At 35.7% G+C, this 22,930-nt stretch overlaps 2 protein-coding genes across 3 annotated transcripts; both read left to right on the top strand.

Annotated features, from left to right (window-relative positions):
- Window positions 1-1,802: 1,802 nt before the first annotated feature.
- Window positions 1,803-8,313, top strand: LOC107435025 (sec1 family domain-containing protein MIP3). 2 transcript variants are annotated; one of them, XM_016046564.4, is made up of 8 exons: window positions 1,803-2,010; window positions 2,572-2,635; window positions 3,544-3,687; window positions 4,157-4,306; window positions 5,080-5,586; window positions 6,167-7,726; window positions 7,810-7,878; window positions 8,024-8,313. In XM_016046564.4, exons 1-8 carry the CDS (start codon window positions 1,841-1,843, stop codon window positions 8,150-8,152), a joined length of 2,793 nt encoding a protein of 930 aa, XP_015902050.2. In that variant the 5' UTR covers window positions 1,803-1,840; the 3' UTR covers window positions 8,153-8,313. The 2 variants fall into 2 exon arrangements, with proteins under 2 accessions (XP_015902050.2, XP_015902049.2); XM_016046563.4 differs by having other exon boundaries at window positions 1,867-2,010; window positions 2,413-2,635.
- Window positions 8,314-8,801: 488 nt separating this feature from the next.
- LOC107435021 (large ribosomal subunit protein uL1c) lies at window positions 8,802-13,185 on the top strand. Its single transcript, XM_016046559.4, has 10 exons — window positions 8,802-9,536; window positions 9,758-9,829; window positions 10,701-10,748; window positions 10,842-10,944; window positions 11,182-11,246; window positions 11,333-11,377; window positions 11,470-11,577; window positions 11,716-11,803; window positions 12,392-12,438; window positions 12,819-13,185. Exons 1-10 carry the CDS (start codon window positions 8,817-8,819, stop codon window positions 12,894-12,896), a joined length of 1,374 nt encoding a protein of 457 aa, XP_015902045.3. The 5' UTR covers window positions 8,802-8,816; the 3' UTR covers window positions 12,897-13,185.
- Window positions 13,186-22,930: the final 9,745 nt, after the last annotated feature.

Below are 22,930 nucleotides of genomic sequence, written 5' to 3'. Positions count from 1 at the left end.
TGACCCTCCAAGCTGCATCCATTCATTTGCAGGAACCCCAAGCTTCATCGACACCTATAGGAGTGCTAGCCTCCAAAGCTGCCTCAGCCCTGATGCTTGCCACTCAGGCTGCATCCATCTAGTTGCAAGATCTGTAGGCCGCATTGACATCTACAGGAGTGCTGGCTTCCAAGGCCGCCTCTGCCCTGATGCTGGCCGATCAAGCCGTATCTATCCAGTTGCAAGATCTACAGGCCGCATTAACATTTATAGGAGTGCTGGCCTGCAAGGCTACCTCAGATCCAATGCTAGCCCCCCAAGCTGCATCCATCCAGTTGCAGGATCTGCAGGCCGCTTCTACACCTATAGGAGTGCTAGCCTCCAAGGCCACATCTACCCTGATGCTGGCCAATAAAGCCACATTTATCCAGTTGCAGGATCTACAGGCCGCATCAACACCTATAGGAATTTTGGCCTCCAAGGCCGCCTCTGCCCTGATGTTAGCCCCCCAGGCTTCATCCATCCAGTTGCGGGATCTGCAGGCCGCATCGACACCTATAGGAGTGCTAGTCTCCAAGGCCGCCTCTGCCCTGATGCTGGCCAATTAGGACATATCTATCCAGTTGTAGGATCCGCAAGCCGCATCAACATCTACTGGAGTGCTGGCCTCCAAGGCTGCCTCAGCCCCGTTGCTGACCCCTCGGGGCTGCATCCATCTAGTTGCAAGATCTACAGGCCGCATCAACACCTACAAGGATGCTAACCTCTAAGGACGCCTCTGCCCCAATGCTAGCCAATCAAGTCGCATCTATCCAGTTGGAGGAACTCTAGGCTACATCGACACCTACAGAAGTGTTGACCTCCAAGGTGACCTCTGCCTCAAAGCTGGCTCCCTAGGCTAGATCTATTCCAATGCTGGCCGCTCAAGTCTTATCAACAGCTATTAAAGTGCGGACCTTTCGGGCCGCATCCATCCTGGTAGCACCTTCAGTCACATCTACCATGGTGCTAGACTCTTAGGCTATATCCAGAACAATAGTGATTCCATGGACTACATCTACTAGAGTGCAGGCCATTATGGTTGCACCAACAATGATGAAACAGGTTGATGACATGGGACAGAAGATCTAACCATATGTTCCTACATCGACTAGAAATTGAATTCAGGCTGAGGGGCAATCGTTTATGCACCAAAACCGTAACCAGAAGCATTGTCAATATGGAATCCCTCAACCATATTAGGCCAGATCCAACAACTTTGTGAAGGAATAGGCATTATAACCTTCAGACTAGCTAAAACTTTGGGCAGTCAAAAATCAATAACAATGTGAATAAAAGCTTGAGTATAGATCTAGAAGCTGCTGGAAAAGTCATTTTGAAGATGATTGGTTATGTGACTACAAAGCATGATCTGAAGGAATTCTGGTCTGGACAAAAGATCAAATGCCATAGACGAAGACAATTGAAGACCAACATGATTATGCCAATGACTATCGTAGGATACTAGTACGAAGAGCTGAAACTGAAAAATTGAAATATTACATATTTTATCAAATTATTCTAATTTAATGAAACTAATAATAAGAGAGTAAAAAATAAGGAGAATAAATTATGTGAAAAAGATGAAGATAAGAACCGAAACATGTGAGAAATGGGGAAAAAGGGAAAGGGAAAAAATATTTATTGCTTTGTAATTTTAACCAAAAGCATTTTTATTCACAGTTGAATAATTTTTAAAAATAAAATTTTGTTATTTTTCAATTACTGATTTTGAGAGTGATCATTTTTCGAAAAGCAAAACTCCTATAAAGTGGTAAAACATAGCCCTTTGCTTTTGGGCCGAGCGGTTCGTCCGTACAGGATGGATCTAATCCAATCACACCCCAAGAAAGAGTTCCAGCACCGGAAGCCCTTAGCTAGCTCTCTCTCTCTCTCTCTCTCTCTCCCGTTTGCCCGATTAGAACAAATCGACGAAGGCAATCTATCTCTATTTGGCTCCCTTCAGCTCGGTTTCTGTCTCTTTCTTTTAAGGTAATGTTTTCAAATCCTAAATCTCGCTTTGAAGCACTTTGATTTCATTTCAATTTAGAGGTATACTGTAGCCGTAGTTGCTGTTTGGTTGCCGAGGAACTAGAGGAAAATTTGGGACATTGTCTTCTTTCTTTTTTTCTTAAAAAAAAAAAAAAAAAAAAAAAGAGGAATTGAATTCTTCGGGGTGTTGCAGTTGTAGTGTTTGAACGTAGATTAATATGAGTATTGCATAAGTCCAAGTTGTTTGTTTATCCTGTCCTAAATGAATTGAATTCCATAGCTATTGTGGTTCTAAAACTCTGTTTGTCAAGGAATTTAATCCAATTGAGCTTCCTTATGCTGTAGGATTCTTTATACCTTCTCAATGACAACTTTGAAATCTCATTTTTTGTTTTGTTTCAGTTTGTAGATGAACTTGTTGTCCGGATTCATTGATTTTTGAGAATACGTTGTAGTTGTCAATTATCACTGGCCTGTCAGCTCAACGGAATTGAATTATCAACTAAATTCATTTGAGTATTGGTTCTTTTGCCGAATTTTACTTATTTTTTATAATTGAAGGCTGTTGGCCCCAAAAATGGCTTTGGTCGATGTCACTAAGACTTGCCTCGATTCGATTAGCCAGGTATGCTAATTTATTATTACGATTTTAGCTTATTATTACGATTTACGTGGAATTCTCACTATTATCCCGCCTCAGTTTCCGTATTAAGTTTTCTACGATAAGTTGACATGTCAATATCTTTGAGACTCAGTTATGTTTATGAACTTGTTTGTAGAGCTCATCTCCATTAAGGCATTTTCAAAACTAGTTTTTTGATGCTTGTACACATGATAAAATAATGAAAAGAATATAGAAAAAGGGCATTGTAGTTTTTCCCTTTTTCCTAAAAAAAGGTAGCTGTAAAGGAAAACATCATTTATGTTGCAACATGCAAGTTGTATCAGGTTATCAGCTTCACTAATGTTTTAAGTCTAATGCTTTGCTTGCAATATGCGATTATAATTTTTTGGCCATTTTATTTATTTTGAATTCTCTTTATAGTATCATGGATGGCAAGATGAATCCTTAGGCGTCATATGGATGCCCTACTTTTATTTGCTTCTTATTGATTGTTTTACGTGACAAGAAATTGTTTAATTTGTTAATTTTTACTCTTGTAGCATCATTAGTTGGTTTTCAAAGTTAGATAAATACTGGGATTTTAGCTTGCCACCTTCATATTGAAATTATCATATGACTGTACTAGATTACCTGATGCTATCTTGGACTTATAAATGACAAAAGATGTTTTGCGACATTTACCATTTCCACTAAAGCAACCTTTGTTAAATAGACTTCAGATTTAATATTAATTCTGCTGTATGAAGATTTTTTAGAACTAGTTTATAGGAAATATATCTGCATTTATACAACAAGAGCTGCATAAATTTGTGAATGTGAATGTTGTTATGGTAACAAACATTCAAACATAATTGTGGTTCTCATCTATATCTGTTTTGGCATTTTTAATTTCCTTTCTCTTTGTTTAGATATCAGAGCATATTGAAGGTTCCATTCTCTATCTGGATGCTGGATCTTCAGAAAGTTTCCAACTTATGGGGGCATTTCCTGTGTTACTGAACCTTGGAGTGCGTGCCATTTGCAGCTTGGAGAACATGTGTTCTCTTGATGTGGTAAGTTGGTTGTTATTTCAGGTCCAGCATAATTCTCTTTTTTAAATTGTAATCAAGCATATTCGCATTTTGTTTTGGGAATCTATAGAATCTTCATGTAATCGTGCTACACACAAATACACATATTTTAAAGTACAACATTCTGTTCTATATGAATTACTAATCTTCTGTTATATTCCTTTTAGTTCACTCAAATCCCTATGAAAGAGTTCTTTATATGTTTGCTATCTTCAATAAGCCCAATAAGTCAGTCTAAGAAACGTTCTACCATCTGAAAGGCTTAGGTCATGCTTAAACTTCTAGCAAAAATGCAGGAACCAGATTAACTGAGGAATAAAGCAGTTGAGCGTGTTTATACTTTATTTGATCTTATCGATCTTGTACATGGGTTAATTATCCTTGTAGGATACAAATGAGAATATATTTAAACACCATTTATGTTTTTATTTTCTCTTTAATTATTTTTTAGGTAGTGGATTGGAACTCCAGCTCAGAACCTGCAAGAAAAATTGCGGTGATCACATCTCGTCTCCTAAGCGATGCACATCGATATATATTACGTTGCCTGAGCACACATCAAGGTGTTCATTGTTGTATTATATTCACATCTATCTCGGAGGTGCTTATTTTGAAATTATAGCTTTTGGCTGGTGTATTTCCATTTTCTTTTCATATTCAGTTATTTTTCTCATCCAAGCTCTATTTAGTAGTTGGATTTCATTTTAACAATTTCTTTATAAATAATGACTAAAATTTCTTTAGTTCAATATTAGTCATATTGTAGAAATGTCTCTTTGCCTTTCTGGGCTTGAGGTATAGTAACTTTACCTATATAAAAGCTGGTTGATCTCCTTGATGGAAATATATCTAGGTAATGTGTCATTAAAGAACATGGTTTTGCTGATAGGTGTTATCTACTTAGTCATGTGAAATCTATTTTAATCACCATTGACATGTGTGACTGGAAAGTTAGGAGCATCATTTTGACATGGTGCTGGAGTTAATTGACACCAAAAGTGAGTTATAGTAATTGAAGAAGATAGTAAACTAAGTTCTTGCTAAGTATATCTGTTCTAGACTTTCTATTTTTTTGCTTCAGCTACCTTGCCAATCGCCATCTTTTGGTTAACAACAAATGTTACGAAATTCATTGAAAAGTTATGGACTTGTATTAACTCTATGAATGAATGTGTATAAGTATTGTGTCATGGTAATTCTTTCTGTGTGGGTGATGATGACGAGTTCTAATTAGTTTTAAAGCTGGATTCTCATGGTGAGAGTACATATGCACTTTTTATTTCTGGAATACAATAACATAGAACCAATAGTTGAGAACTTGCCTTTTTGTATCATGCTTGATCTGTAGTGTGTTTTGCGTTTCAAACTTTACAGCTAGCACATTCTGCGTATCCTGATTCGCCTCTGGGACCAGATGCATTTCATGAATATGAATCCTTGCTTGTCCAAGATTATGAGGAGCTTGTTAAAAAAAGTTTGACAATGTCCAAACAGCCAGAAAGTAGTCACTTAAAGGATAATTTAATCTCTGAAGATGAAGGATGGTCAGAACTCACTTCCATTGAAGAGGACATTCAACATGAAGCTAGTTTAAGTGAAAGAGATTATTGCAAAGATAATCTGATAGATCACACAGAAGATGTAGGGCAAAAATTGGTTGTTTCAGTACATCACTTCCCAATGGTTTTGTGTCCTTTTTCACCAAGAGTGTTTGTTTTACCTTCAGAGGGGTCAATTGCTGAAGCATACTTATCAGTTGAACATGAGGATGCTTTTAGTCCTGGCTTGCCTCCCTTAAGTACTGGATTGCCTTCTGATGGTGATGATACTCCTCCTGGAGCAACCCTTACGGCACACTTTATTTACCATCTTGCAGCCAAGGTAATAAATAAAATGCATACTTAATCTGAATATCTTTCCTTTAATTTGCATCTTGGGATTCGACTTTTCTACTTCGTATTTCTTACACCTATTCTGTTAATTATCATCTTTAAATTCTAGGTTTCTTTTATTTTGGCCGTATTTAAGTTTGATGAATTCCAAGTTACTATTGAAGCTGAAATAATGAGAAACCTTGATTTATATTAAAAGATCAACTAACTAAAAACTCTAAAAGTTTCCATATGGTCATTTTTATGATTCTCTAATCCTTTCGGTGGTTGCTTTCGACTCCAAATAGAAAACTATAATTTTCTTGCAAATTGAAGACAAGTTTTGGTCATTTATGCCTGTGATAAAATTGCTATGTAGTATTATGCCAGGAGCATGTGTAACAAGATTAAGAATGCTAATAATCAGAAGCTTGTTTATAACTGCTATTAAGTAGACTATGATATGGGCTATCAATGATGTTGTCTCATCAACCCTCCCCACCCCAACAATAGTTTGTTATATTTTCTTTTCTGATTGCTTTGGTTGTTTGCTTTATCCTGACATTGGAATTATTTTGTTAATCATATAGATGGACTTGAAGATGGAAATTTTTTCCCTTGGTGATCTTTCAAAAACTGTAGGAAAGATTTTAACAGACATGTCAAGCCTTTATGATGTAGGACGGCGAAAAAGATCAGCAGGACTTCTACTCATCGACCGTTCTCTGGATCTACTAACACCATGCTGTCATGCGGATTCACTTGTTGATCGGATGTTTTCATCCTTGCCCCGTAGGGAAAGTTTAAAATCCCATACACATTTAAAAGGCTCACAGAGCCAACTAAAAAATGGCCCATCTACCCTGCAGCGTGCTTCTATTGATGTTCATATACCTCTTGGAAACATTCTAAATGAAGAAGATTGCAAAATGGATAACTTCCGGCTCTTAGAAAGCGTTGAAGCTTTTCTTTGCGGTTGGGATCCTAGCAACACTGATTCTCAAATTGGGGATTTGATCAATCTCAGCAACAAAATCCATAAGGAGAAACCCCTTCACTCTGAAACAGAACTCCTAAGTGGATCATTTGTATCAACTGAAAATTTCCGTGGAACTCCCTACTTAGAAGCTATATTAGACAGAAAAACAAAAGATGGGACCATACTGCTAAAGAAGTGGCTACAAGAAGCTCTTCGTCGGGAAAATATAACCGTGAATGTGAAAACTCGTCCTGGTTTTGCTACAAAATCAGATTTGCAGTCTTTGATTAAAGCATTAGCTAAAAACCAATCATCTTTGGTGAGAAACAGAGGAATTATCCAATTAGCAGCAGCTGCATTGGTTTCCCTCAATGAATCACATAGTGCAAGATGGGATGCATTCATTAGTGCTGAGAAAATGTTGAGCATAAGTGCTGGGGACACAAGCCAGAGTCTTGCTGCCCAAATTGGTGATCTCATCAATAAGAGTGCTTTCATAGGGTCACATGGACAGAAGAAGGGAAAAATAGAGGCCTCAAAAGGGGTACTGTCTTTTCAAGATGCTCTACTCCTTATGATTACTGGATATATGTTGGCTGGTGAGAATTTCCCAACATCTGGATCTGATGGCCCTTTTTCTTGGCAAGAGGAGCAATTCTTGAAAGATTCTGTTGTCGATGCTATTCTTGAAAATCCAGCAGTAGCAAAACTGAAATTTCTTCACGGTCTAATGGAAGAGCTCGAGGCCAACCTGCAGAGGATCAAATCAGAGGAAAATAAAGAAGTATCTACGAAAAAATTACAAATTGATGATTTTGATGATGATCAGTGGGGTCAATGGGGTGATGAAGATGCTGATGATGGTAATGATAATGCTAGTAAAGATTTGTACAATGACATGCAGTTGAAGTTGGAGCTACGTGATAGGGTAGATAACCTTTTCAAATTCCTTCACAAGCTATCCAGTTTGCAGAGGAAGAATATACCATCGAGGGATTGGACAATGGCATTGGAAACTAATTTCGGTGGAGATTCCTACACAAGTAAAGGACTACTTTATAAACTTCTAACTAGGTTGTTGAGCAGGAAAGACGTACCTGGGTTGGAGTACCATTCCTCTACAGTGGGGCGACTTTTTAAAAGTGGGTTCGGGAGATTTGGGCTTGGGCAGGTATGTTTTAATTCAATGACTTCATCTGGATATCTTGCTTCCACAGTCTGAGTACATTAAGGAATGCTTTCTAAATTTTTCAGGCAAAACCAAATCTGGCTGATCAAAATGTCATTCTGGTTTTTGTCATCGGAGGCATCAATGGTCTTGAGGTCTGAATTTCTTATAATCTCTCTGTCTCTCAAATATGCTTTTCAGCTGATTTCTTGCATTTTTTATTCAAGTAAATCGATTTCATAATTTTCACTCATTCACTTGAAAAAGAAAACATGACTCCTTGCTGTTTCATGTAACAAGGTACGCGAAGTTCAGGAGGCATTGTCTGATAGCGGAAGGCCTGATGTTGAATTGATTCTGGGTGGAACAACTCTCCTGACACCTGATGACATGCTTGACTTACTGCTGGGAAATTCTAGCTATATTTGATCTTGACTATGATAAAAGAAAGTAATATGTCCAAAATATATTTTTTTTTTTCCCCTGTTGGCTGATATTTCAGCTGATATGTATACGAGCTAATTTGAATTCATTTGTTGCCAAATTTGGCTTCATCCTATGAAGAAAATTGAAGGTTCCAACAAGTTGTCCATTGATCTTTCTGTACAAGTTTTATCGTTATGTTTTATAGAACTGTTCAAGAAGTTTGAAAACATAATTTATCGGCATTTGTGAGGTCCAAAAAATTTATAATAATAATGACATTGTGGGCATGTATGAGTTGTCTCTTATTCATAGTTTTTGAATGTTGCGCAAGTGAGGATCAACTGACCTGAGAAAAAGACTTGTAAATCAAGACTGAAAATCATTTTACATTTTTTTTGTTTAATTTTTGCGCTTCTAAATGATTATAAATTTATATTAACCATTTATCACTTATATTGCTTGTTTAATTTTTTTTTTTTTTTTTTGGTTAAAAGGTATAGAAAAAAAAAAAAAATGAATGCAGTCAGATTCCAAGTGCTAAGTGGGTTTGTAGTGGGTTTGTAAACAAATCATGGTAAGATTAAAAAAAGAAATTGAATTAATGTATTTCTCTTTATACAAAAAAAAAAAACAAAAGAAGAAAAAATTAAAAACAAAAAAGCAAAAAATGGAAAACCTCCGACGTGGAAAGGCCAATAGCTTGCTTTGCCTTAAACCTCTTAAACCCAACAAGGACATAGTCTCTCGTATTCGTTTGATCTCCATGGCAGCCATGAAGCTTCTCCTCTCGGAAGCTCGCCGCCATTACCTCTTCCGCCCTCACTCCAACTTCCACATTTCACCATTTCTAGGGTTTCACAGATCCCTTTGCTCATCATCCGAATCGGACCCAACCGAATCCCCCAGAAGACCCGCTATACAGACCGTTTCCTACGCTCCCAAACCCAAAGACGAGTCCTCACCAGACCAAGACCCTCCTCAGCCATCGTCAACAACACAAACTCAATCACAGCAACAACAACCACCTCGGAGGCCTCCTCGCGACTCACTGAGCCAACCGAGGGATGAAACCCGACCCGTTTGGACTCGTGAAGACATCCGCTACGTCAAGGACGCCCCGACAATCTCGCCCGTCTCGTACCCGACTCGTGTTGCGCCGCTGCCGGAAGATATGGTGTCGGCGGAGGGGGCGGGAAGTGATTCGAAGCAAAGCAAGGAATTGGAGAAGGAGACGAAGCGAATCGATGCCGAGAGTCAGTTGAGAAGGAAGGTTTTTAGGGTTGTGGAGGAGGACAGGGTGGCGGCTCCTTTCCCGATGTTGATTAAGGTTGAGAAGAAAGAGAGGAAGCCTATTCTCGATTTGACGGAGGCAATTCGGCAAGTCAAGGTCAGTGTACACTCTCAGTTCTGTTTGGTTTCTGAGAAAATTTGGTGATTGTGCTAAAGTTTTGACTTGGTGATATTTCACAATGCGGATTGTTCTTCTAGCTTTTCGCGAGAACCCAAAAAAAAAATAAAAAATAAAAATAAAATAAAAAAAGCTTCATAATTTGTAAATTTGGTGCTTTTAAGCTAATCTCTCTGTGTATTTTTCCTAGTTATTTTCAGGCTAGTGCCAAGTGCAATTTTGATGAAACTGTTGAAGCACATGCAAAATTGGGTATTGATGCGAAGCGAGCGGTAATGTACCAATTTATTTCTTTTTTTTTTTTTTTTTTTTGTTTTTGTTTTTTGGGTGGTTGTAGAAATGTATAGTTCTAGTTGAATTCCAATCCAATCGTTATATGTATGAACTATAGGCTTGAATAGTTGATGCATTTATTAGTTGAAAAAATAAAATTGCATATGGTTTGGCTTCTGGATACTTTTGAGTAGTGCTGTGGATGTCTTTTAAAAGGAGAGAAAAAAAAATAAAAATAAAAATAAATAAAAATAAAAAACTTGTTTTTTTGGGTCTCCGAATCATGTGATTCCATGTTATAGTTAATGTTCGAACCATTATTGGTTCTTCATACTCATGACTACCCATGTAGACCATGCTGGAAGGTGATCATATGCACCATGACATGATAACACGGATTTGCAAAATCTTTTTTCTATCTTCAGATTTCTTGACTCCATGTTCTAATTAATGTCCAAACCATTATTGGTTCTTCATACTCATGGCTACCTATGTAGAATATGCTATGCTAGATGGTGATGATATGCACCGTCACATGATAACACGGAATTGCAAAATTTGGCTGTTATGTTTTCTAGTTAATGTTCAAACCATTATTGGTTCTTCATACTCATGGCTGCCTATAGAGATTATGCTAGATGGTGATCATATGCCCCGACATGATAACCATGTCTAAAGGTCTATAGATTTATCTTAGACACTTCTTGCCATATATTTTTATACTGCCATTGCGTATTTGTGTCTTTTTGATCATGTCGGTTGCATAACTTCCATGAGGGATCCCACTTTATGTTCTTAAAAACACTTTATTGTATAAGACTGTTGTTTAAAAAATCCAATTATATGGACTATTTTCTAATTTGAGTGCAGGGACGGGGAGTTCGTGGTAACATGACTCTGCCTCATGGTAGTGGGAAGGTATAATTATCTAAACCTTTGTAAGACCGTGTAGATATGATTTTTTAGTATTTACTTCAGTTGGTTTCTTGTCTGGCCATTGTTGTTTTTCAGGTTGTCAGGGTGGCCTTTTTTGCTGAAGGGGCACATGCAGATGAAGCCAGAGCTGCAGGAGCTGACATTGTTGGTGGTGTGGAACTTGTTGAGGAAATTGCTAGTAATTAGCCAATCTTATTTCTTCATGTCTGCAATGCTACAATGAAATGTTCTGAACGCCTCTATTTGCTAACTAATATTCTACTACCGATATTAATATTTTATTGCATGTTGTTTTGGTTGCAAGATGTTCATGGGATCTATTATTTAAGTATCTAATTTTTCCAGTTCCTGATTTCTTTGTAACCATGATCAATTTATGTGTGTAAGTTTAAATATGAGCGTGTTTGTTCTACAGGCAGCAACAAGATCAATGTTGACAAGTGTTTCGCGACAAATGAAATGATTCTGCGTATGGGGAAGGTTTTGAATATTATTGGTTGTATTTTGGGATTAGTCAAATTGATTGCTCCTTTGTTGAAAGGAAATGTTTATTTTTTTTTTTGCAGATTTCAAGGATCCTGAGAGAGCGTGGTCTATGGCCTGACCGTAAGGTGAGTTTATCATCTTGTTTATTTCACCATTTATAGATATATTGGTAATTTATAACGGAAGTCTTTCTTTGGTGTACTAATATATTGTATAGTTAGGTACTGTGACAAATGATGTTTCTGAGGCACTGAAAAAAGTAAGCCAAGGTCATATTGAATTTAAAATGGACAGAACATCAATTGTGCATGTGGGACTTGGGAAGGTACCATTATATTATGCTGAACAAGATCTTTCATTTCATTAGCTACATATTTCCAGAAAATTTTGTAGAAGTTGTCTGTTGCCTATATTTCGAAATTATTATTTCTCCCCCTCCTAATATAATTTTACTATTTTACAGGTGAGCTATAACGAGGATAATCTACGAGAGAATGTTGGTGCTTTTATAAATGCTCTTTTGCTTGCAAAGCCTGCAGGTTTAAAGAAGGGTTAGTAGTGCAATTTACTTTATTTTAGATTATTCTTTTGTGGACCAAGGTGAGTGCATTGAAAATTTAATTTCTCTTATCATTTGCTCTCACATATTAGTTATTGTCTTTGACTTGCTTAGGGTGGTTTTGCACTATTTCAGACTTAAGAGTTGAGCTTTGTTATGTTTTTTTATTTTTTTATTATTTTTTTTCTCCTCCCTTTTCTGGGTAAAAGGAGAAAGCTCCAAGACTTTTTCCAAGAATTTTGTTGATTTTATTTACTTTCAGTTTTTAATAGCCTGGGATTTCCGCCTCAAGCACAACAATTTCTTAACATGGACATGTCAGTTTTTATTTGTCATTGTTAGGATGTCCAAAAATACGCATAGCTTGATAGCAGTTATTTTATTATTACACTAGAGTATAGAGGATACCAAAGTGACGAGAAGAAGTATTTAAGCACTGCCCAAGAACTGAAGAAGATTGCTTTTTTGATTAAATGTTAGTTGATGGTTAATGGTTCCTCAAGAATGAATTTAATGAATAGATTTCGTATTGAGAATTTCAGATAGCCAATTTTTCTGATCTGCCTTTCCTGTTTTGCAGCTTCGAAATACGCAGGTTATATTACCTCCTTCCATATATGTAGTACGGTAAGATTAATACATTTGGTTTTACATTTTTATTCATTTAAAACTTTGATTGAATAGTGGAGTTCATATTTCAAGATTCCACCTCTTCATGCAATAATTCCTTTGCATCTCTGACATTTTGTTTTGGAGTGAATGGTGATTCATCAGCCAAAATTCATTAATTTTTTTGGAACATAAAAATTTACAAATTGAAAATGGAAAGTTTACTGGTTTGAGGGTTTAATATTTCAGTGGTTTTTGTGTTTTGAATAACAAAACCTATATTGAAAAAACCATTGTAGTCCATATACAAGGAAAATATACATATGCATGTAGTAGTTGCGATTAAATAGCTGCAGCCATGCATGCTTTGAGTAATACAATGCATAAATTACATGCAGATGGGTCCAGGATTGCCGGTATCAGTACAGTCATTATCAAAAGCTGCAGATCATTACAACAAAGTATACCTCAAATGATAGTCTCAGCTGACAAATTTCAACATAGATGGAGACCATTTCTTTTTTCTTTCGTTGATTACGTTTCCATTTTAGGAATTGAGCCGTTGAGAACACTCTCTCAAAGAGAACTTTTCTTTTTTCGAGCGGTAATCTTTTGTAATGATAGTTCGATCCTGGGTAGAGTACCATCTATGTACTAATTAAGTTTTGCTTACATTTTGTTGAAATGTGGTGGTTATTTAACTCTTGTTTTAACTGATTGCATTTTTAGTATAATTCCATAATAGATCAAGATTCAATTTATATATTTTTTTCTCGTTTTGGGAAGCTCTTTGTTTCACCCAATTTTTATGAAAAAACACTAATAAAAAAGACATGCCAAAGTCTTCTCGGATAGTCGGTGGCAGAATCACTATTTTTTGGGTAATGATCATGAGTTTCTCAAATATTAAAGTCTCTTGCATTCAAGGCTTTCCCTTCCATTATCATATAACGAAACTGCAATTGTACTGACTTCTTTTATGGCTTCTTAATTTTGTTTGCTTCCATAGAAGATGGCGATTCTGGTTATCAATTGAAATGTAGAAATTGAAAAAATTTACGGGTGAAGCTGGTAAACAACAAATCCCTTTTTTTTTTTTTAAATTTTTTTAATTTTTGGGAGGTTGGTTTAAAATTTAAATGGACTGCTGTAGTTTCTGCGGAAAATTCCTCAATTAACCTTAAAACTCCAAAATTTTCATCAAAAAAAAAAAAAAAATCTTAAACTACAAAATTGAATAAAGATATATCCAACTGGTCATGTTCAATTCTAAATTTCTAATGCATCACACATTTCCACGAGTGGGTGCACTTTTATCTTGTTTCATTTATTCTTTTCTTCTAGGGGACAACAAAAATCCTACAACAGCTTTAGTAACTCCCCAGCAAAATTTTTTTACCCAAAAAACCCCCCACGAAGTAAAAATAAAAATAATAAGTACATAATATGTATATATATATATATATATATATATTTATGCATCACTCAATTATTTTCCAATCAACCTAGATTAAATGGTTATATTTTTGTTCAAAAAAAAAAAAAAAGAAAAAAGGCAAAAATGGGATCTAATTTTGTTGGTTTTGTGCACTGGGAAAAGCTTTTAGTGGTAGGCAATGCAATAGTGAATATTGCTGCAACTTTGAGACATTGGGGATTGGACTGATTTTGTCTTCTTTCATTCAGAAATAGTATACCTTGCAATGATGCTAGGAGCTGGTGAGATTCTATAAAACCAAAGCAAAAACTATTTCTTAAAATAGTTTCCCGTCAAGGCCAATCGTATCTGACAAACGTGGCCCCCTCTCTTAATCCCTTATGCCAAGAGGCTTTTCTCCTCGTATGCCAAGAGATTTTGGATTTTGCACTCCAAGGCCCTTTATTTCCTTTTATTTTTACTTTTCACTTTTTTTAATTTGTATAATGGCCCTCCAAATATAAAATTATCTTTACACTGTCCATCTTTTTATGATGAGATGCGAGAAATTTAGCCACAAGATAGTAATGACATTTAAATTAGCCAAAAACGTTTAGCCACAAAATAAAACTTTTTAACCACAGCGTTGATGCTTTGGTTTTTCATAGTGCAAATTTATGCATTCTAATTTTTTTTAGTATTGAAGATGAAAAACGAAAAAGAGAGAAAATAATTTAGTCAATTGCTATTCTACCTATTATTAATATGGATAAACAGTGATTTTATTAAATATTATTGTAGAGTAAATATAAAAATTGATAAACATAAAAACAGTGATTAAATATTAATTTAACAAAAAAATGATAAATATTAACATATATATATATATATAACCTTTTTTTTTTTAAGTGGTTATCCTTTTTTTCTAGATATCGATTATTTTGCTCTTCTATATACATTGAGGAAGAGAGATCTTAACACAATCAATGGCAGGCTCGTCCGGAGGGTTTCAGATCCCTTTTTTGGTGAACAATCAATGGCAGAGAGATTATCGGCCAACAAAGAGAGCGATAGAACCCTAGATTCGATTGAGGAGAGAGAGAGAGAGAGAGAGAGAGAGACACGTTGAAAAAACAAACAAAAAGAAAAATCTTATAACTTAAAAAAAGTTATAATAAAATATTACTTAAAAAAACAATCAGGTCCTAAATCTTGTCATTTTCAACTTAATTATCTTAAGAGGGCAGCAAAATTAATATTTTAGAATATAAATTATATTTACATTGCTTATTTATATATATATATATGGATAATTCTATGCTCAGAATCGTTCGCATGCGGATTAAGAGAAAAAACGATGGTTTTTGAAAAAATCATTGTTAACCGTCGTTTTTTCCCTATTTATGTAAGAGAAAAGAGGATGATTTTTTTAAAAACCGTCATATTTTTTCTTAATCTGCAAGCAGACGGTCCTAATCATAGAATGATTCATGTATATATATAATATATGTTGTTTTGCGTAGTGAAAGTGGCAAATCCATGAATTATTTTCAATAGGGGCACCCCTTTATAATGTAATGACATTTTTCGTTGTTGTTGTTGGTTTCAATCTTTTTCTCCCATTCTTATTTTTCTAGAAAAATATGATTTTAATATTTTGATAATAATTTGGCATTTACGATAAATACATTACAAATTTACATAAAAAATAAACATAATTCTCCCTTGAAGCAAGAAAAAAAAAATACTATTTTAGATTATGCTAGAAATAAATTAACCTAAATAAATTGAGAACTTGAAAAAATAACAATAAAACTGTTAACTAAAATGAATAATTGGTATCTCTATAATTAAAACAACATGAAATAGTATTTAAATAAATATTATTCTATAAATACATATAATTATATATATATATATATATATTTTGAAATAAAAAGACATATTTATAAATTAAGAAGCACAATTACAGATATCAGATTGAAGGACATGACTAAGCCACGAGGGGCCATCCTCAAGCCAACTTTCATAGACTGTTAAACTCTTTGCATAGTTAGCAATAGTATGTGCAGCAGTATTTGTTTCTCTATAATTGAAAGAGCACATCAAGCTTGGATTAGCAGTAAACAGTCGTTGTATTTCTTCCACCAGAAAACAGGATGGATCTAAAAGATCTCCATTTGCTGCAGAATTCACCAAATTAACTGCATTAAGACAGTCACTAACAATTTCACAACAATGAAAACCTGTCTCTGAACAGAAGAAAACAGCTTCACGAAATGCAATAAGCTCTGCATGGAGTACATATTGAGTTACATCATAAGGATTAGCAAGAGCCCCCATAAGTTCTCCAAAAGCATTCCTAATAGCAATTCCAACCCCTATCTTAGCATTGTTTGGGTGAAACGAAACATCAACATTAGCTTTAAAGTTGGTTACTTATGGTGGTGTCCAATAGTGTTTATCACCTGCATGGATTCTCTGCTCCGAAGCCAAGACCGCCTCCTTATATTCAATATGTAAGCGGGTGATAGTATCCAATAAGACGTCTTCTGTTTTGATACAATTGCCATGCACAAAAGCATTTCTTCTGTTCCACAGACTGCAAGATGTCCAAGCAAACTTTTCACATTCAAAAATAGTTAACTCTGTCAAGGCTACACTACACAGAGTAAGAAAAGAGTCATACACTCCACCCTTCAGTTTGTGATAAAATTCTAATTTTTTCCAAATCATAACTACACAATTGCAACCCGAAAGAGCATGTAAAATTGTTTTGTCTGCATTATGACACATGGGACATACACCATCATTAGCAATGCGTCTTGTGTTAAATTAAATTAATATTTATGGACTTGGCATAATCAATTACTCACTTATAGGGCCTATTTATGCCATTAATGGGACTGGCTTATTTTATTATTTTGTAGTAGGGCCCTTGGTCACACACTCTCTATAAGACTCCAGTTGGCCCATTGGACTGGAGGACCAACTCTCTTTATAAGCCCAATGACTTATCCATATTTTTCCTAGTATAATTATATTATTAAATTATTATTATTTTATGTGTGTCAAAATTAATGGATAAGTCTGACTTGCAGAGACTATTTAAAGGTCTAGGGCAAGCAAACAAATAGATGCCATACGGTATTTTGATATTAGGATTTTCAGAGATCTGAAAGTGGTTTGAGAGTAGTGTGTCCATAGGCACTACTTTACGATGTTTCTATTTTGCAGGATTAAAGATCTAATTTATCAATGGCTGCGTTTGGAGGTTAGTAATTTATGATTTATGGAATTTATTATGGATATTTAGATTCATAAGAAAATAAAAATCTAACAATTGGTATCAGAGCAAGAGGTTAATATGCATAGTAAATTTCTTTGTAGTTTATTGCAGTTAGCATGTGAATATTGATCTGTGTTTTTGCCATTATTATCAGTGTTCTAGATATATATATATATATATACGTTGCTTTACATTAATTTTTCTTTTCTTTTCTTTTCTTGAATTGTGTACATATGTAAATTTTGAGATTCAAGATTATGTTATTTACGTAGATATATATATACTCATGGTCGTTTTTGTTTGTTCTTAAAAAAAAAAAAAAATTTTGTAAATATCGGGCGTGTTCAAAAAAATAAAAAAATAAAATAAAATAAAATAAAATAAAAAAATAAAATAAAATAAAATAAAATTAAAAACAAAAAACTGGGTTTTCGGCTATGAATTTCACATGCTAATTTTCTGGGTTTTGGACCAAATTGATTTGAAGAAAAAGTTTCCCAAGAATACACGAAACAAACGGAACCAATTTTGCCTAAAATTTGCTGGAATTTCTTGTGTTTCCATGGGTGTTTTGTTTGTGTTTTGGCTGAATAAAAACCTTGCTTGGATGTTTATTTTGAGTTGATTTTGAATCAAATTTGTTTGTGGGAAACGTTGCCCAAGGGAAGACGAAACTAACGCCGCCGGTATCGTCGGAAACGGTGGCCGGAACGGTGAGATTTGGCCGGGTAAGAATAGCGGGTCGCGTGACCCGTTTGGACTGGAACCGGGTCACCTGTGACCCGGTTGGGTGAAGAAGATGATATAAACGACGTGTCGTTTGGGGTTATTGCTGACGTCAGCACGACACGTCGTTTGTTGACGTCAGTAGATGACGTCAGCAGGCCAAAAAAAAAAATTTATTTATTTTTATTGATTTATTTGTTGTTTATTTATTTATTTATTAATTTAGTGATTCAATTGTTCAATTTATTTATTTATTGTTTGTTTATTTGTTTAATTATCACATTCCAATTTTATTAAATTAAATTAAATATTTGTGATTGGAAAATTGGATTGTGTGAGCTTACCCAAAGAGGCTTTGTGCCTAGTTGGTATAGTAGTGTGGGATTTTAGGTACTCACCTGTCGTGAGACTTATTTTATCTGCATTATGTGTACCAATGTAATGTATATTGGCATAGTGGATGGGATGTTTTATATTTGCCTATTTCATAAAATTGCCAATATGTTATTTTTCTCCCACTTATTAACCAGGGTTTATACGGGTAATTAAGCTACCCTGTCGGTAGTTCTAGTTGCTTTGTATGACGCCTGAAATGACAGTGGAAGTTAATTAAATGCCATGTATTGCAGGTTCTGAGTAGCCCTGTCGGTGATTCAGTTCAATGCATTTGATTGTGGTTATTTGGTTGACTGTCCCTGGCCCGCGTAAGGGTATCTTTAGTGCTACAAAGACCCTAAGCGATATTTATGTTTGTGTTTTTGTGTTGAGGGGCTGGAAAATAGTAATTGAATTGTCTTAAATTTTTTGAATGTCTTGTTGTTTACTATTTTTATAGCTAGTAGCATCCCAAATCTTATGCCCATGACTGCCATGATGAAATTGGATGGGACAAATTATCAGAAATGGAAGAAAACCTTAGTTATGAATTTGACCTTCATGAAATTGGATTTGGCTTTGGAGATAGATCCACCAGAGATACCGACTGATGAGAGTACTGCAGCAGCTAAGAAACTTTATGAGGATTGGAAACACTCTAATAAGTGCTGTATGATGATGATGGAGAATTACATGGATGAGGCCATATATGCTAGTATTCCTAAAGTGGATACTGCAAAGGGACTTCTTGAAGAGATAGGAAAGAAGTTTATCAAGTTTGATATGAATGAGAAGCATCATTATTTGGACCTATTGAATAATACCAAGTATGATGGTATTAGAGGAGTAAGGGATCATATTATGCTACTTTCTTCCTATTATAATAAGCTGAAGGATCTTAAGATGGATATTGGAGAGGAGTTCTTGACCTATTCTATAATGAGGAGTCTTCCATCACAGTTTGATAATATAAGGTCGAGTTTGAATACTAAGAAAGAAGGTTGTAGTTTGGAGGAATTGACTACTATCCTTGTCAAGGAAGAGGATGATATTAAATTAAGTAAGTCTAGGTCTGTTGCTATGGTTTCACATCAGGTAGATAAATCCAAGAAGTTTTTCTAAAAGAAGGGACAAGGATTCAAGCCAGGACAAGGTTTCAAGCCTGGGCAGGGTTTCAACCCCAATAGAAAGAAGTTTTCTGGTATAAAACCTAAAGGGCCGAGGGATGGTGGTTTTCAGATTAGAGAAAGGAAAGAGTACTTCAATGGAAGGTGTGGATACTGCAATAAAGTTGGACACAAGAAGATAGACTGTTGGACCTTAAAGGGAAAGCAAGAGAAGAAAGGTAATATTTTAATGATTGAGACCAATATTATTGATGTGCCTATGAATTCTTGGTGGTTAGATACTGGAGCTACAATTCATGTTACTAATTCATTGCAGGGGATGATAAGCCGAAGGGGCTCAACCAAGCTTAAGCAGCATGTTTATATGGGAGATAGCTCAAGAGTGAAGGTGGACATTGTGGGAACAATCAAGTTGAAGCTTGCCACTGGATATGCTTTGGAGTTGAAAGAAGTTTCTTATGTACCTTCAATAAGAAGAAACTTGTTATCTATTTTTGTTTTGGATAGTCAAGGTTATAGTTTTTTGTTTGGAAATAATAAAGTTGAATATTTTAAGGATGATAAAGTTATTGGTTTTGGAACTTTATGTGGCAATTTATATAAGCTTGATTTATTTAATAATGGTCTCAATTTCTTTGTTAATTCTATTGTTGCTTCTAAACGCCCAAGAGTTAATGACAATTCCTCAATGTTATGGCATAAACGTTTGGGACATATTTCTAGGCACAGGATGGAAAGGTTAGTGAAGGATGGGATACTTCCTAATCTTGATTTCTCTGATCTGTTGACTTGTGTTGAATGTGTGAAAGGGAAGTTAACTGCCAAGGTAAGAAAGGATAAGTTAGCTAGGTGTGAAGATGTTTTGGAGTTAATCCACACTGACATATGTGGACCTTTTACACCAACTGCTTTGGGTGGTTATAGATATTTTATTACTTTCATTGACGATTACTCTCGTTATGGACATGTTGAGCTAATTCGTAAGAAGTCAGATTCTTTAGTTGCCTTTAAAGAGTTTAAGGTAAAGATGGAGCTTCAAAAGAATAAGAAAATAAAAGCTGTAAGGTCTGATAGAGGTGGTGAGTTTTATGGTAGATATGATGAGACTGGAAGGAACCCAGGGCCTTTTGCTATTTATTTGCGTGAGTGTGGCATTGATGCGCAATATACGATGCCTGGTACACCTCAGCAAAATGGGATAGCTGAGAGAAGGAATAGAACTTTGTTAGATATGGTGCAGTCTATGTTGGCAAATTCTAGGTTGCCAGATTATTTGTGGGGAGAGGCTTTAAGGATGGCGGCTTATATTTTGAATCAAGTTCCAAGTAAGTCCGTTCCTAAGACACCTTTTGAGTTGTGGTCAAGAAGAAAGCCTAATTTGCATCATTTTCGAATATGGGGTTGCAAAGCTGAAGTAAGGATTTATAATCCCCAAATTAAGAAGTTGGATCCTAAAACCATTAGTGGATATTTTGTTGGCTATTGTATAGGATCTAGGGGTTCAAGATTCTTTTGTCCTTCTCACACCACCAGGATCGTGGAATCAGACAGGGCCATTTATTTTGAAGATGATTTTGGGTTTGGTGATAGTAATGGTCCAAGGGAATCTCAATTTAGAGAAGAAAGTGTTTTCATTCCCAGTATAGTTGTTCCTGATAGAGATATTGTTGATCCAGTAGTTGATGAACCAGTAGTTGGTCAGAATGAACTCATTGTTGAAGAGCAGGATATTCCAGCTATTGCAGAGGCTGATGTACCCTTGAAGAGGTCACAAAGAACTAGGAGATCAGCTATTCCTGATGACTATGAGGTTTACTTGCAGGAGCATGAGTTTGACATAAGTGATGATTCAGATCCAGTCACTTATAAGGAAGCCATAAGCAGTTCAAATTCAAATTTTTGGTTGGATGCAATGGAAGATGAAATGAAATCCATGGAATCAAATGGAGTATGGGATTTTGTTGAGTTACCAAAGGGTAGCAAGCCTATTGGGTGCAAATGGGTCTTTAAGACTAAAAAGGACTCCAATGGTCAAGTGGAGAGGTATAAGGCTAGACTTGTAGCTAAAGGGTTTAGCCAGAAGGAAGGAATTGATTATACAGAGACTTTTTCTCCCGTATCCACAAAGGATTCTTTTAGAATCATTATGGCGATTGTGGTGCATTATGACCTGGAGTTGCATCAGATGGATGTCAGAACTACTTTTCTTAATGGTGATTTATATGAGGATGTATATATGGTTCAACCAGTTGGTTTCCAACAAACGGGGAATGGTAATTTGGTTTGTAAGCTTAAGAACTCTATTTATGGTCTTAAGCAAGCTTCAAGACAATGGTATCTTAAGTTTGATGAGGTTGTCATCCAAAATGGCTTTAAGGAGAATGTTGTTGATAGATGCATATACATGAAGGTCAGTGGGAGCAGTTTTATATTTCTGGTGTTGTATGTTGATGACATACTTTTGGCTACTAATGAAACTGACCTATTAGCTGAGACAAAGCAGATGTTGTGCAACCATTTTGATATGAAAGATCTTGGTGAGGCTTCTTTTGTTTTGGGCATCAAGATTGTTCGAGATAGGACTAATTATGTAGTGCAATTGTCTCAGAGAGCTTATATTGATAGAATTCTTAAGAGATTTGATATGCATAATTGTTCTCCTGGAAGTGTACCGGTTACGAAAGGTGAAAAGTTTTCTAAAGATCAGTGTCCCAAGAATGATAGAGAAAGGATGACAATGAAGAATGTTCGCTATTCTTCAGCAGTAGGTAGTTTGATGTATGCTCAAGTTTGTACACGGCCTGATATAGCCTTTGCTGTGGGTGTGCTTGGTAGATTTATAAGCAATCCTGGTCCTATTCATTACCAAGCAGTTAAGAAGGTCTTTAGGTATCTTCAGGGTACTAAAGATCATATGTTGACATATCGTCGCACCAACTCTCTTGAAGTAGTGGGTTATAGTGATGCAGACTATAAAAGTTGTGTGGATGATAAGAAATCTACCACTGGTTATATATTTATCATGGCAGGAGGTGCTGTGTCTTAGCGGAGTGCCAAGCAGTCAGTGACAGCATCCTCGACTATGGAGGCAGAATATGTGGCGTGTTATGAGGCTACCCGTCATGCAGTTTGGCTACGGAATTTTATCCGTGATTTAGGAGTAGTTGACTCCATTGAGAGGCCTATTATGATGTATTGTGATAATACCGCATCGGTGTCTTTCTCCAATAATTTAAAAGGTACTCTTGGTGCGAAGTACATTGATGTGAAATATTTTGTGGTAAAGGAGAAAGTTGAAGAGGGTCTCATTACTGTTGCTCACACGCCGACTTATAGCATGGTGGCAGATCCACTGACCAAGGCTTTACCGGTAGGCATATTTGAGGAGCATGTGTCCCGTATGGGATTGTTAGGCAGTTGAGACTGCTGTGGGTCAGTGGGAGTTTGTTATGTTATCTGTAGTAATATCCATATTGAGAATTATTTATTTCTTTGAATATTTTAATACATTGATGTATGTGGATCATTATTAATTTATGAGATGATTTATTACACATATTATTGCTCATTATATTT

Source organism: Ziziphus jujuba, chromosome 4 (assembly GCF_031755915.1).
Source record: "Ziziphus jujuba cultivar Dongzao chromosome 4, ASM3175591v1".
Lineage (NCBI taxonomy): Eukaryota > Viridiplantae > Streptophyta > Magnoliopsida > Rosales > Rhamnaceae > Ziziphus > Ziziphus jujuba.
This window is presented reverse-complemented; position numbering and strand designations above follow the sequence as displayed.

Excerpts from the sequence above, each read along its gene's own strand:
- LOC107435025 (XM_016046564.4), top strand. The coding sequence starts at position 1,841 with ATGGATCTAATCCAATCACACCCCAAGAAAGAGTTCCAGCACCGGAAG. Across the intron at positions 3,688-4,156 it reads ACATGTGTTCTCTTGATGTG|GTAGTGGATTGGAACTCCAG; the intron begins GTAAGTTGGTTG and ends ATTATTTTTTAG. Across the intron at positions 7,727-7,809 it reads GGAGATTTGGGCTTGGGCAG|GCAAAACCAAATCTGGCTGA; the intron begins GTATGTTTTAAT and ends TAAATTTTTCAG.
- LOC107435021 (XM_016046559.4), top strand. The coding sequence starts at position 8,817 with ATGGAAAACCTCCGACGTGGAAAGGCCAATAGCTTGCTTTGCCTTAAA. Across the intron at positions 11,247-11,332 it reads TGATTCTGCGTATGGGGAAG|ATTTCAAGGATCCTGAGAGA; the intron begins GTTTTGAATATT and ends TTTTTTTTGCAG. Across the intron at positions 11,804-12,391 it reads GCCTGCAGGTTTAAAGAAGG|CTTCGAAATACGCAGGTTAT; the intron begins GTTAGTAGTGCA and ends CCTGTTTTGCAG.